The 15,930-nt window shown below is 38.8% G+C and overlaps 2 protein-coding genes across 2 annotated transcripts in view; one reads left to right on the forward strand and one right to left on the reverse strand.

Moving 5' to 3' along the window:
* Positions 1 to 310: 310 nt before the first annotated feature.
* Positions 311 to 12,282, forward strand: LOC117325838 (homeobox-containing protein 1-like). The gene is made up of 7 exons (XM_033882331.1): positions 311 to 599; positions 1,206 to 1,840; positions 2,043 to 2,128; positions 8,840 to 9,001; positions 9,827 to 10,027; positions 10,329 to 10,427; positions 10,748 to 12,282. Exons 2-7 carry the CDS (start codon positions 1,269 to 1,271, stop codon positions 10,942 to 10,944), a joined length of 1,317 nt encoding a protein of 438 aa, XP_033738222.1. The 5' UTR covers positions 311 to 599; positions 1,206 to 1,268; the 3' UTR covers positions 10,945 to 12,282.
* A 1,853-nt stretch (positions 12,283 to 14,135) lies between these two features.
* LOC117325839 (structural maintenance of chromosomes protein 6-like) overlaps positions 14,136 to 15,930 on the reverse strand; it is a 38,632-nt gene continuing 36,837 nt past the window's right edge. The window contains exon 26 of the mRNA XM_033882332.1: positions 14,136 to 15,182. Within this exon, the coding sequence (XP_033738223.1) occupies positions 15,062 to 15,182 (121 nt within the window). The 3' untranslated portion in view covers positions 14,136 to 15,061. The remainder of the gene's footprint in view (positions 15,183 to 15,930) is intronic.

Genomic DNA, 15,930 nt, shown 5'->3' on the forward strand with positions numbered 1-15,930 from the left:
GAAGATCCCATTAGGCATTTCCGTCACCGATCACGTTTTTTTTCGAGCACATAGAAACCAAACAATCAGGTCGCTTGAGTTAAGAAAAAATTGGCTGATCTGTTATTCTCCAGCGTAATATTTGTCAGATAATTATAAAGAAATCTTTTGTGATTAAATCACTTCAAATTGCTCGAGATGTTAATAACATCATATAATTATATTAATTCAGTTTCCATATGTCCAATAAGCCCGTAAATTTCTGATTTCAAATATAAACATATCGTGTATACGCTGTTCTATATACCTCCCCCGTTATCACATGGTTTTGGTGTGCAATAAACATTCTAACCGAGGTATGACCGAGATCAGCGAGTCGTGTCATTTCCAGCCAATCACCAGTCCGAGAATTTACTGAGTTAATTATATTACAGGCTAAATGATACGTGAATTGTTTATATATCTTTGTGTTAAATTGAGTGGTTGAACAGTTGTAAGCCCGATGTCAACAAAGCTAACCACGTGTTAGAAAACCGACCAAGCGTGGATAACCTCGTTTTGCATGTCAACGTGTTCGATAATGATATTCAAGATGGAGGCGTCTTAACTAGGTTTTGGAGGTTAGTATTTTTTTGCCGATAATTTAGATTAATTTTAATCAGCTGGATATACGTGGGATGAGGAGTATCCGGGTTGTTTTTAGACAGGAAACTAACTAAAAATCTGGATGCATAAGGTACAGTGGAAAGCTGGAGTGTCACAAACAAACTCTCCAAGCTGAATGTTAACAATGGGCGCAGTGTGAGTGTATGATACAATTGTCGGTACGGCGAACTTATAGGCAAAAGCATAATAGATCTAGTGATGATAAAAAATGAGCAGATCTGGGGAATTAAGATATTGTAAACGAAAAACCATTGTATCTTCCATACATATATTGCATTTAATTAAACACTACTATTTCAGGAAAGCGTTTTTTTTTTTAAATATATACAATTATGATCAGAGTTTCAGAACCCATTTCATTTAAAAGATGCATTAAATGATAACCCATATAGTGGCCTTTAGATTTTAGATACAATGTGGTTGTTGTTCATGGATCTTTTATGTCTAAGTTAATTAACAATTTATTGTGAAAAAACACTTTTCTGTCCACAATTACCTGTGGTTTAAATTGAAGTTTCCAACATGTCGGCTTTCTCTTAATTCATTGCAATTGATTTCAGTAAGAAGTACAGCTGTGCCCATGAGCAGTGTGGCAGTCGTTCAGCCTGTGAAGTAAGGGGACAATGTCCGGTCGTGTTGGGGGCGGCAGACAAATGTTCTCAATTGAGCAGATTGAGTTGATACGGCGTCTGAGAAACAGTGGTATTACCAAGGAGGAGGTTGCTCAGGCCTTCGATTCATTTGACCGTTTAGACAATGAGTTAGGACTTCTTTATAGTGTCCCAGTGTCACTATCAACCCAGCCAGCTGTCCGTAACCCTGTCCAGTCCTCCCATCCTCGTGCACTGGTGTCTGGTGTATCCAGGACAACCCACTCAGGCCAGGGAGATCATGCTTCATCAACACAGACAAATAATGTCCCTGCATCACAGCCACACAGTGTACCTGGGTACAGGCCCCAGCAATCTAATCATGTGTTCCCGGTGTCAATGACTACAAATCCCTGCACACATTCTCAACCAGCTTTTCCTGAACGACTGGTAGCTAAGAGACCACGCACTGAAACCATAGATTTAGTGGATGATATAGACGTACCAATCACTTGCGTTATTGATGAGGATAATAGCAACACCAGCTCAGCATCTGTATCAAATATCTCGGAGGAAATCGCTACTGAGCTTCGAGAATTTTTGAAGTAGGTATTTTTTCCACAGACTTTATGATATGTTGATGTTGTAATAATCAAATACTGTTTCTATTTAATGATCTGTTATTGAATGGAACAAAGTGAATTACTGGTGTGTGAAAATGCAAATAGAAAATAAATATCAAACCCTGTAACAGACCAGATCCTGTAGAATTTTTACCAACATTCTGTATGTTTTAAACTTTCACAGGCAAGGTATCCAAAAAGCTGGAGATGAGGTTCGGTGGTTTGTTAGCCAATACAACATACAGCTTGGACAGATCGCAACTATGACAGGTGGGTAAACTTTTGTTCTCATTACAGCTGGTGATGGGTGAGTAACTTTGTATAAACATTAATGGAAGTCCTCAGTATGATGGGTGGTTACGTATATACCTGGGTGTTTACATTAGTGGAGGTCCCCAGTATGATGGGTGGGTAACTGGGTATTTACATTAGTGGAAGTCCCCAGTATGATGGGTGGTTACGTATATACCTGGGTGTTTACATTAGTGGAGGTCCCCAGTATGATGGGTGGGTAACTGGGTATTTACATTAGTGGAAGTCCTCAGTATGATGGGTGGTTACGTATATACCTGGGTGTTTACATTAGTGGAGGTCCCCAGTATGATGGGTGGGTAACTGGGTATTTACATTAGTGGAAGTCCTCAGTATGATGGGTGGTTACGTATATACCTGGGTGTTTACATTAGTGGAGGTCCCCAGTATGATGGATGGGTAACTGGGTATTTACATTGAAGGAGGTCCCCAGTATGATGGATGGGTAACTGGGTATTTAAATTGTTTTGAGGTCCCCAGTATGATGGATGGGTAACTGGGTATTTACATTAGTGGAAGTCCCCAGTATGATGGATGGGTAACTGGGTATTCACATTAGTGGAGGTCCCCAGTATGATGGATGGGTATTTACATTAGTGGAGGTCCTCAGTATGATGGATGGGTAACTGGGTATTTACATTTGTGGAGGTCCCCAGTATGATGGATGGGTAACTGGGTATTTACATTAGTGGAAGTCCCCAGTATGATGGATAGGTAACTGGGTATTTACATCAGTGGAGGTCCCCAGTATGATGGATGGGTATTTACATTAGTGGAGGTCCTCAGTATGATGGATGGGTAACTGGGTATTTACATTTGTGGAGGTCCCCAGTATGATGGATGGGTAACTGGGTATTTACATTAGTGGAAGTCCCCAGTATGATGGATAGGTAACTGGGTATTTACATCAGTGGAGGTCCCCAGTATGATGGATGGGTAACTGGGTATTTACATTAGTGGAAGTCCCCAGTATGATGGATGGGTAACTGGGTATTTACATCAGTGGAGGTCCCCAGTATGATGGATGGGTAACTGGGTGTTTACATTAGTGGAGGTCCCCAGTATGATGGATGGTTAACTGGGTATTTACATTAGTGGAGTTCCCCAGTATGATGGATGGGTAACTGGGTATTTACATTAGTGGAAGTCCCCAGTATGATGGGTGGGTAACTGGGTATTTACATTGATGGAGGTCCTCAGTATGATGGATGGTTAACTGGGTATTTACATTAGTGGAGGTCCCGAGTATGATGGATGGGTGACTGGGTATTTACATTAGTGGAGGTCCCCAGTATGATGGGTGGTTAACTGGGTATTTACATTAGTGGAAGTCCCCAGTATGATGGGTGGTTAACTGGGTATTTACATTAGTGGAAGTCCCCAGTATGATGGGTGACTGGGTATTTACATTGGTGGAAGTCCCCAGTATGATGGGTGGTTAACTGGGTATTTACATTAGTGGAAGTCCCCAGTATGATGGGTGGTTAACTGGGTATTTACATTAGTGGAAGTCCCCAGTATGATGGATGGGTAACTTGGTATTAACATTTGTGGAGTCCTCAGTATGATGGATGGGTAACTGGGTATTTACATTAGTGGAGGTCCCCAGTATGATGGATGGGTGACTGGGTATTTACATTAGTGGAGGTCCCCAGTATGATGGATGGGTGACTGGGTATTTACATCAGTGGAGGTCCCCAGTATGATGGATGGGTAACTGGGTATTTACATTAGTGGAAGTCCCCAGTATGATGGATGGGTAACTGGGTATTTACATCAGTGGAGGTCCCCAGTATGATGGATGGGTATTTTTATTAGTGGAGGTCCCGAGTATGATGGATGGGTAACTGGGTATTTATGTTAGTGGAGGTCCCCAGTATGATGGATGAGTGACTGGGTATTTACATTAGTGGAAGTCCCCAGTATGATAGATGGGTAACTGGGCATTTACATTAGTGGAAGTCCCCAGGATGATGGATGGGTAACTGGGTATTTACATTAGTGGAGGTCCCCAGTATGATGGATGGGTGACTGGGTATTTACATTAGTGGAGGTCCCCAGTATGATGGATGGGTAACTGGGTATTTACATTGATGGAGGTCCCCAGTATGATGGATGGGTATTTACATTAGTGGAGGTCCCCAGTATGATGGATGGGTAACTGGGTATTTACGTTAGTGGAGGTCCCCAGTATGATGGATGAGTGACTGGGTATTTACATTAGTGGAGGTCCCCAGTATGATGGATGGGTAACTGGGTATTTACATTAGTGGAGGTCCCCAGTATGATGGATGGGTAACTGGGTATTTACGTTAGTGGAGGTCCCCAGTATGATGGATGAGTGACTGGGTATTAACATTTGTGGAGGTCCCCAGTATGATGGATGGGTAACTGGGTATTTACATTAGTGGAAGTCCCCAATATGATGGATGGGTAACTGGGTATTTACATTAGTGGAGGTCCCCAGTATGATGGATGGGTATTTACATTAGTGGAGGTCCCCAGTATGATGGATGGGTAACTGGGTATTTACATTAGTGGAGGTCCCCAGTATGATGGATATGGGTGACTGGGTATTTACATTAGTGGAGGTCCCCAATATGATGGGTGGTTAACTGGGTATTCACATTAGTGGAGGTCCCCAGTATGATGGGTGGTTAACTGGGTATTTACATTGATGGAGGTCCTCAGTATGATTGGTGGTTAACTGGGTATTTACATTAGTGGAGGTCCCCAGTATGATGGATTGGTAACTGGGTATTTACATTAGTGGAGGTCCCCAGTATGATGGATGGGTATTTACATTAGTGGAGGTCCCCAGTATGATGGATGGGTAACTGGGTATTTATGTTAGTGGAGGTCCCCAGTATGATGGATGGGTATTTACATTAGTGGAAGTCCCCAGTATGATGGGTGGTTAACTGGGTATTTACATTAGTGGAGGTCCCCAGTATGATGGATGGGTAACTGGGTATTTACATTAGTGGAGGTCCCCAGTATGATGGAAGGGTAACTGGGTATTTACATTAGTGGAGGTCCCCAGTATGATGGATGAGTAACTGGGTATTTACATTTGTGGAAGTCCTCAGTATGATGGGTGGGTAATCGGTTGAACACGCCAACCGATGATCGGTTGTAATCAGATGATCTCGGTAACCGATTATATGATTATAATCGGATGTTATTGATAATCTGTTTGAAATTAAAAATGCAAACAAAATTGAGCCAGAGAAGGCAACTTACTTATTCATTTGCTACTTATATCTATGGGACAAAGAATGTATAATGCCATTAAAACATCCTATTGAAATAAAAAAAAATTAATAAACTAGTGTTTATAAAACTGGACAAGTTTATTATGACTAGAAAATACACACATGATTGCAGCTTGTAAGTTAACACAATACATTTGTACTTTGGGTATTTACATCAGTGGAGGTCCCCAGTATGATGGATGGGTAACTGGGTATTTACATTAGTGGAGGTCCCCAGTATGATGGATGGGTAACTGGGTATTTACGTTCGTGGAGGTCCCCAGTATGATGGATGGGTAACTGGGTATTTACATTAGTGGAAGTCCCCAGTATGATGGATGGGTATTTACATTAGTGGAGGTCCCAAGTATGATGGGTGGGTAACTGGGTATTTACATTAGTGGAGGTCCCGAGTATGATGGATGGGTATTTACATTAGTGGAGGTCCCCAGTATGATGGGTGGGTAACTGGGTATTTACATTAGTGGAGGTCCCGAGTATGATGGATGGGTATTTACATTAGTGGAAGTCCCCAGTATGATGGGTGGGTAACTGGGTATTTACATTAGTGGAGGTCCCCAGTATGATGGATGGGTATTTACATTAGTGGAGGTCCCCAGTATGATGGGTGGGTAACTGGGTATTTACATTAGTGGAGGTCCCCAGTATGATGGATGGGTATTTACATTAGTGGAAGTCCCCAGTATGATGGGTGGGTAACTGGGTATTTACATTAGTGGAGGTCCCCAGTATGATGGATGGGTATTTACATTAGTGGAAGTCCCCAGTATGATGGGTGGGTAACTGGGTATTTACATTAATGGAGGTCCCCAGTATGATGGATGGGTGACTGGGTGTTTACATTAGTGGAGGTCCCCAGTATGATGGATGGGTAACTGGGTATTTACATTGATGGAGGTCCCCAGTATGATGGATGGGTAACTGGGTATTGTAAATACCCAGTTACCCATCCATCATACTGGGGACCTCCACTAATGTAAATACCCATCCATCATACTGAGGACCTCCATCAATGTAAATACCCAGTTACCCATCCATCATACTCGGGACCTCCACTAATAAAAATACCCATCCATCATACTGGGGACCTCCACTAATGTAAATACCCAGTTACCCATCTATCATACTGGGGACTTCCACTAATGTAAATACCCAGTTACCCATCCATCATACTGGGGACCTCCACTAATGTAAATACCCAGTTAACCACCAATCATACTGAGGACCTCCACAAATGTAAATACCCAGTTACCCACCCATCATACTGGGGACTTCCACTAATGTAAATACCCAGTTACCCATCCATCATACTGGGGACCTCCACTAATGTAAATACCCAGTTAACCACCCATCATACTGGGGACCTCCACTAATGTAAATACCCAGTCACCCATCCATCATACTGGGGACCTCCACTAATGTAAATACCCAGTTACCCATCCATCATACTGGGGACCTCCACTAATGTAAATACCCAGTTACCCATCCATCATACTGGGGACTTCCACTAATGTAAATACCCAGTTACCCATCCATCAAGTTTTATGAACACTAGCTTATTAATTTTTAATTTCAATAGGATGTTTTAATGGCATTATACATTCTTTATCCCATAGATATAAGTAGCAAATGAATAAGTAAGTTGCCTTCTCTGGCTCAATTTTGTTTGCATTTTTAATTTCAAATAGATTATCAATAACAACCGATTATAATCATATAATCGGTTACCGAGATCATCCGATTACAACCGATCATCGGTTGGCGTGTTCAACCGATTACCCACCCATCATACTGGGGACCTCCACTAATGTAAATACCCAGTTAACCACCCATCATACTGGGGACCTCCACTAATGTAAATACCCAGTTAACCACCCATCATACACGGGACCTCCACTAATGTAAATACCCAGTTACACATCCATCATACTGGGGACCTCCACTAATGTAAATACCCAGTCACCCATCCATCATACTGGGGACCTCCACTAATGTAAATACCCAGTCACCCATATCCATCATACTGGGGACCTCCACTAATGTAAATACCCAGTCACCCATATCCATCATACTGGGGACCTCCACTAATGTAAATACCCAGTTACCCATCCATCATACTGGGGACCTCCACTAATGTAAATACCCAGTTAACCACCCATCATACACGGGACCTCCACTAATGTAAATACCCAGTTACCCATCCATCATACTGGGGACCTCCACTAATGTAAATACCCAGTTACCCATCCATCATACTGAGGACCTCCATCAATGTAAATACCCAGTTACCCATCCATCATACTGGGGACCTCCACTCATAAAAATACCCATCCATCATACTGGGGACCTCCACTAATGTAAATACCCAGTTACCCACCCATCATACTGGGGACTTCCACTAATGTAAATACCCAGTTACCCATCCATCATACTGGGGACCTCCACTAATGTAAATACCCAGTTAACCACCCATCATACTGGGGACCTCCACTAATGTAAATACCCAGTCACCCATCCATCATACTGGGGACTTCCACTAATGTAAATACCCAGTTACCCATCCATCATACTGGGGACCTCCACTAATGTAAATACCCATCCATCATACTGAGGACCTCCATCAATGTAAATACCTAGTCACCCAACTATCATACTGGGGACTTCCACTAATGTAAATACCCAGTCACCCATCCATCATACTGGGGACCTCCACTAATGTAAATACCCAGATAACCATCCATCATACTGGGGAACTCCATCAATGTAAATACCCAGTTACCCATCCATCATACTGGGGACCTCCACTAATGTAAACACCCAGTCACCCATCCATCATACTGGGGACCGCCACTAATGTAAATACCCAGTTACCCACCCATCATACTGGGGACTTCCACTAATGTAAATACCCATCCATCATACTGGGGACCTCCACTAATGTAAATACCCAGTTACCCACCCATCATACTGGGGACCTCCACTAATGTAAATACCCATCCATCATACTGGGGACCTCCACTAATGTAAATACCCAGTTACCCACCCATCATACTGGGGACTTCCACTAATGTACCCATCCATCATACTGGGGACCTCCACTAATGTAAATACCCAGTTACCCACCCATCATACTGGGGACCTCCACTAATGTAAATACCCATCCCCAATATATATGAAGATTGTCAGTATCTATACATGTAGATAAGCTTGTAAGCATATATTCATTACCAAATTTCAGATTACAATATATTACTTATAGAGCTGCTGATTTTGTAAGCAGACATAACTTAATTTTGAATTTTCTCCTTGTCAAATAATTCTACATGTAAGTAATTATCTTTGGCTGATTTTGTGGGCAAGCATGACTTTATCCAGTAAATCTCCTTGTTTTCAGGCCAGACATTTGCCACTGCCACCCAGTTTTTACAGGGAGAATACAATGGCATTCCTCAGCACTGTATGCAGAGTATTTTCACCTGGTATCTTGCCTACAAGAAAACTGTGACCACTCCTCCTCCTCTACCACCCTCAACCTCTCCAGGAAGCACGCAGCCAGGTAGATATATATTAAGCAGACATTGGAAATCTGCATTCATGAAGATATAGTTTTAGAATTCAATAAGTACTGGAAACTGGAAGGCAATCTTTAAATAGGTCAGAACTAAACATAATCAGTCGCCCATATGCAATGCATATGAAAATTTTGAAATATAAGTTGTTATCTAATAAAATTATGATATGGAGTTACTCCTCCTTAGATCCTGCCTACTCTTTTCTGAAGAGTAAGGGGATTGCAATCCTTGGCTAGCAAAGATGCCTTAGATCATAAATGATAAAGAGACTACTCGCAATGCAGTAGGTCATAAATGACAGGCACACAACGGTTAACAATCTGTGAGGGAAATACTGTGTTTGAAAACATGGCCAAGGTGATGGAGTAACTGAATACAAAACAATACATTTCAGAGGGGTAGTTATAGAAATAGGATCATAATGTCTTTTCAGACTAGTAGTTAAAGGAATAGGACATTAATATCATTCCAGACTAGTAGTTATAGAAATAGGATAGTAAAATAATTTCAGACTAGAAGTTATAGAAATAGAATAGTAATATCATTTAAAACTGGTAATTATAGGAATAAGATAGTGATATTGTTTCAGACTGATAATTGAGGACACAAAGCTCAAAATAAAAACCTTTGAAATGTTGACAATTTTACAATGTCATACAGCTGTATGTCTATTAGAAAATTACATAACATTAAAATATCAGCACAACATGTACATTGTATATATGTGATGGATGTTATGACCTTAGAGGGTATTAAGATTTGGACCATAATTGTCATTTCAAATTGTTTACTTACTTTGAAAATTATAGGTGCCTTGCCCATGATTAATCAGAAAGTAAAACTGCCGGACGGTCAGGAAATCTTCATCCCCCATCAGCGAAGAGAGCGCTTTACCTTTCGAGAGAAACACCTGGAGGTGCTGGAAACCTGCTTCAATGAGAATGCCTATCCCTCTCATGAACAACGTGAGGCAATCTCTCACATGTGCAATATGGCTGTCAGCAATATGGGTATGTTGTCATAGCAACCAAGTGGATATTTCCTGACCATTAAATGTTCATGAGCAAAATTCTTTACTCTATCCTTGACAAAATGAGTTATGTATGTACCTGAACTCTATTCCTTCTGCAAAGAAGATTTTGTTCATGTAGCTATATCATCTGTAACCAGTAGCAGGAGATCCTGAACCGCTATTTCTACTACTGTCATATCATGTTCAAGTGTTCAATTGGGATACTTTGAAAAGTTAGTTATCTCATCATTACATAACATCTTTTACAATTATGTACAACTGTATGCTTTGTTTACCAGGAAACCGCTCCCTACACGACAGAGAGAAGGTCACTCCACACATGGTGCTAAACTGGTTTGCGAATCGCAGGAAGGAAGTGAAGAAGATAGCAAGAGAAGGTAGGTTATAGATGATAAAGGAAATTAACTCCTTATAGATGATATAGGAAATTAACTCTTTTAAAATAGAACTGTTGACCTGAGAAACTTACTCAAATGAAACTGATACTTTAAGAAATCATAATAGTCAATATTATATGTACCAGACTCTCTATTGACTAAAGCATATCACTGGAGATCTGTAGTGGGGGTGGGCTTATTACTGGAAATACCCAAACGCACAGGTCAGGTCAAAAGAAGAGGGGAAATTTTGTACTAGTTGTGCTTATTTCTGCACAAATAGTCATATGAATCTAGATTTATTTCCACTTCAATTTCAGAGGGAATCCCAGAATCCGAGGTGGTCTTGCCCAGCAAAGTTAACAAACGTCCTATCACCTTTGACATTTCTATGGACAATGTGACATTATCCCCTCTGGAACAAAGCCAGTCAGAACAAGGTCAGATTGACCAGAGTGACCAAATTGATGAACCTGATGACAGAACTTCGCCTTCCATCAAAAGTGAACCAGGCTGACCATTTCATTCCTTCAGCTTATCATCTGCCAAAATGAGAAATCTTATAAAATTCTCATCGAAAATGTGGGTTAATAACAAGGGCATACGCAGTCATCTTTGCTCCCAATTCTTACAAAAAGTTGATGTTAATGTGAACTATATTATTTTTATAACAATTAGCCTACAGAACAAGTTATATCAACTTATATTAATCTTGCTTGTTGTCCCGGAATGAAGTGTGTGAGGGGGCTTCCTGTGAGAGGAAACCGGAGTTCCCGGAGAAACCCACGTGGTCAGGCACCCCGTACCTTTTCACTTCCAATCAGGAAATAGAGCCTGGCCATCTAGGTGAAAGGCATGTGTGTTACCACTGCTCCACCCCAAGAGTTGAGGATTCTTGTTATTTCTAAAATGGAAGTGTTCAGACAATCTTCAAGTACATCAATTTTCTAAATAAAAACTCCTAGAGAATGTATAGTTGGGAACGTAAGTGATATCTAGTCTAAACATGCAGATCTTGTCATTTTGACCGTGTTTCAGTTTTAAATTCCATTGATATATGATAACCTAATGTGCCAAACCAGGCAGGTATGCATTACCCCTCTGGAGGGCAAAGTGGTGAATTTGTTGTTTTGTCCATTGCCGACATTTAATAAACTTGATTAGATAACATCTTTGAATGGAGTATGTACGGCAAAGTCTGTTGTCAGCATTTGTAAAATCCCATCAGGATAGAGAGAATCAGTATTTGAATTATAGTCCTCCATTTTATATACATTATACATGTATTTCCCTTTTCCACCTGTAAATGAGCGAGTGTATTCGTGTATTCAACAGAAAATGTATACATCTTATAAAACAGCAAGTATACAAGGGAATTGGGATATAAAATTCTTTCTTTCCTCAGGGGATGAAAATATTTTACTTCAAGTATTCATATCTTTTGTAAACGAATGCAAAGGTGTATGTATAATTCTATCTTAGAGCTGTTCCAGGAAAACTTGTAGGGGGAGGGGGGCACTTTGAAATTCACCTATAGAAATGATTTAAAATTTTGAGGACCCCTTCATACAACAGAATTTTACTTCAAACTCCACCAGCCCATGGTGTGCTTTTCATTTGAACACACCCGCCACATGGAATTAAAGTGCCTTCCTCCGTCCTATATACGTTTTCTTGGAACAGCCTTAGCCGGTAGGTTACTATTTCAGTGTTTTTGTAATTAATCTGTGAATATGTTGTCAAATTAAATAGTACAGTAAATGCATGCCAGTTGATAATAGAATTTGTTTAGATCCTTTACATTGTTCTAATTGGATGTTTTTATATGAATCACAATAAATTTCTAAGATATTGACGGTTTTACTGTTCTTTTTTTTAGATTGTTGAACATTGTCATGATTTTGAAGATAAAACTAAATGCAATGCTCCAGAACTATTTGTAGATGGGTGAAAAGATATTTCTGTCATCATTTCATGAGTGCTTAGGATGGTTAGATCTTAACAAAACTTCATATGCACCTCTTATGATTTGGGGGAAGGGGGTTCTCACAGAAATGTGCTCAATCAATTAGGTGCTCAATGGAATGATGAACTACAAGCCATATGCCTGCAGCAGCATTCTTACCAAGACCTATTGGAAGGATCTCTCTCAAATTTCAAATGTAGGCTCCTCTTGGTCCTTAGTTGCGCATGTTCAATTTTGAGACTGATGGGGAAAACAAGATGGCCAATGGCTGGGTACCATTTTGAATTTTGTTATCCATTTCTTGGAATTCATTAGTAGGTTCCTCTTGTAAAAGCTGAAATTTGTTATCCTTATTAGATAGTTCTTAATAGATTTTATTTTCAGATTTCATAGTAGGTTTCTCTTGTTTGCAAATGATTAAGATGGAGAAAATATCAGTCTTACAAAGATCCAATAAAGGTCATTACAATGGTTGGTGCCTAAATCCCTCAGGGATCTCGTTTGTGATATTATATGCAAACATTTAAGTTACAAAAAAAAACAAAAAAACTTCAGCTTTATGTTATTGCAGGGGTTTTACTGAATAGTGATTAACTAGGGGTATTACATATTGTAGGGATGTTACTGTATGGGGATCAACTAACTGTATAGTGATAAACTAGGGGTATGATATAGTGATATTCCAGGAGTTTTACTTTATAGTGATAAACTAGGGTTATGATATAGTGATATTCCAGGAGTTTTACTGTATAGTGATAAACTAGGGTTATGATATAGTGATATTCCAGGAGTTTTACTTTATAGTGATAAACTAGGGTTATGATATAGTGATATTCCAGGAGTTTTACTGTATAGTGATAAACTAGGGTTATGATATAGCGATATTCCAGTTTTACTGTATAGTGATAAACTAGGGGTATGATATAGTGATATTCCAGGAGTTTTACTGTATAGTGATAGACTAGGATTATGATATAGTGATATTCCAGGAGTTTTACTGTATAGTGATAAACTAGGGGTATGATATAGTGATATTTCAGTGGTTTTACTGTATAGTGATAGACTAGGATTATGATATAGTGATATTCCAGGAGTTTTACTGTATAGTGATAAACTAGGGGTATGATATAGTGATATTCCAGGAGTTTTACTGTATAGTGATAAACTAGGGGTATGATATAGTGATATTCCAGGAGTTTTACTGTATAGTGATAGACTAGGGTTACGATATAGTGATATTTCAGTGGTTTTACTGTATAGCGACTTTTTATGTATAATAAAGATGTATTGGTATTACCTTAGTGGCTTTATGTATTATTGACTTTATTAAACAAGTTAAATAATTTGATATGTATGTACAATTATCTAACAAGTTTAATAAATTTTATAGCCAAAAGTGCAAGATTCTGTTCATCACATAACTTGTATTTATGAGAATATGAGTAAACTTTCTATTTCTATATGTATATACTGTATTCATCGAGACGCAACAATAGTATTATTACACGTGTCTTACGATATTTATGACATGGCCATATTACAAAGTAGAATGCACAAGTTATGTGATAAAAGAAGGTTTTACAATAGACTGATAACTTTATAATGACACACCAATGTTAATGTCATACTGTTACTCTGACACTACTATTGATGTACCTTTGATTTCATTTACTAATATTGCTATACATATACAATTTGGTAATATAGACCATTGTTGTTTACAGAAAAACCAACCAAACTGATAAATCATCTTTAGTAATTTTATTGAAAATTCAACAAATAACAATAATGTCTAGTTATTTACTATTTTAACATACCAATGTGGCTTGATCAGGTATATTTCTTGATGTTTTCAAAAGTATAAAAATTAAAATTATATATAATAGCAGGTTCTAGCGGTAGAGTATTTACTAATGAAATTTGATTTTAAATGAAAATAAAGTTTAAAATATCTTTACAACATCAAAATCTACATTGTTTCCATTTTGCAAGGCGTTTTGATATTCATATGAATATCATATACCCCCTCTGTCCAAATACATAACAGAAATATGAATAAAACATGAATCAAAACTTTCACTACATATCTGAATCCGGAGAAAGAAAATCAAACTTTATGAGTGAAGGTTTTACTGTGCCTTCATAAAATAAATATTTTAAAGTCTATTGATAATAAAAAAAAAACATGACTAGAAAGAAATCCCTCTTCAAATAGACAACCTCCAAGTGAACCACAAACGTAGAAAGAAAACACAGATTCCTCCCCCCCCCCCCCCCCCCCCCCCCCCTCCCATGAAGATTACTACATCAATGTAATATTAAAATACTAATTTTGGATAAACAGATCATTTATAAAATACTCCCTTTAACACCTGAATGATTATTTCTTGTTTTCATACCACTGATTCAAATATAAAAAAATAAATAAATGGTAAACTTGTCTTGTTTTGTTAGCACTAGACTCTCCATGTCACAATAGATAAAAGTTAATTCCATATACAAAGTGGTGTGTTCCATGCCAGGAAAGATTGAAGCCAAACTAAACCTACTTCAATTATTCCTGACAATTTCCTGTAGTTTTGTGATGTCCCATTTCAACATAGATTGGTAAAATAAGCATCCTTATCCTTGCTTTATTATGGATGAATTGTCTTTCCTTAGTTGTCAATTAATCTTCCTCATCCTCCTCCCGTTGTCTAGACAATGGCTCAAATGGCAGCACATCCTGTCCTCGGTCTGGGTCAGGCATACGGAAGACATTTAACCCTTTCACCTTGATTCCCAACTCGCTGAAAACCAAATACATGTCAAAATTACATTTAGAAACATTACATTTAGAAACATATACAGTAAACTTCAAAGGTAACAAGATCGTTTATTTAAAGACATCTGCTATAGTGAGATGAAAATTAAACCCCAGCAAAACCCCTTCTTTGCCTTTGTATTTGAGCCCCTGAAACAATGAGATTGCTATTTAACAAGATATCAATCATATAATAGTACAAGACCATGTTCAAGTCCCTGGGTATACAATCTACCCCAGTCAAATTTACCCATACATAACAAGGGGTCATACAGGAAGATAATCTCCCAGACATGCTTGTAATAACATGGTGTTATGTACCCGATTCAAACACTTACCTGATACTATTTATAGCTACACATTACAGTACAAGAGCAGTCACATACGTAATGCTAATGTGTGAAAGAGTAGATAAATAGTTTTCACTAATACAGAATTCATTAATCATGGCTTCACCTTCAAGAAAGAGGAAGGCTCTCTCGATTGAGACAAATAAAAAAATAATCAACAAGGTTGAAAAGGGATCAAAATCGATAATAGCAAATAAATATGGATTCGCACCAGTCTTTAAGAATGGGACAGCACCAAGGCATACACAGAGAATTCTTACATTCCAATGAGACAGAAACTGAACCAGCTACAGCAAGAGAAATTTGATGGTCCCTTCGATCTATGTGTTGTTCACTGTATAATAGTAGTATGGTGTGGATATGAACTATTGGGTAACAGGTTTA

This window comes from Pecten maximus, chromosome 4, assembly GCF_902652985.1.
Source record: "Pecten maximus chromosome 4, xPecMax1.1, whole genome shotgun sequence".
Taxonomy (NCBI): domain Eukaryota; kingdom Metazoa; phylum Mollusca; class Bivalvia; order Pectinida; family Pectinidae; genus Pecten; species Pecten maximus.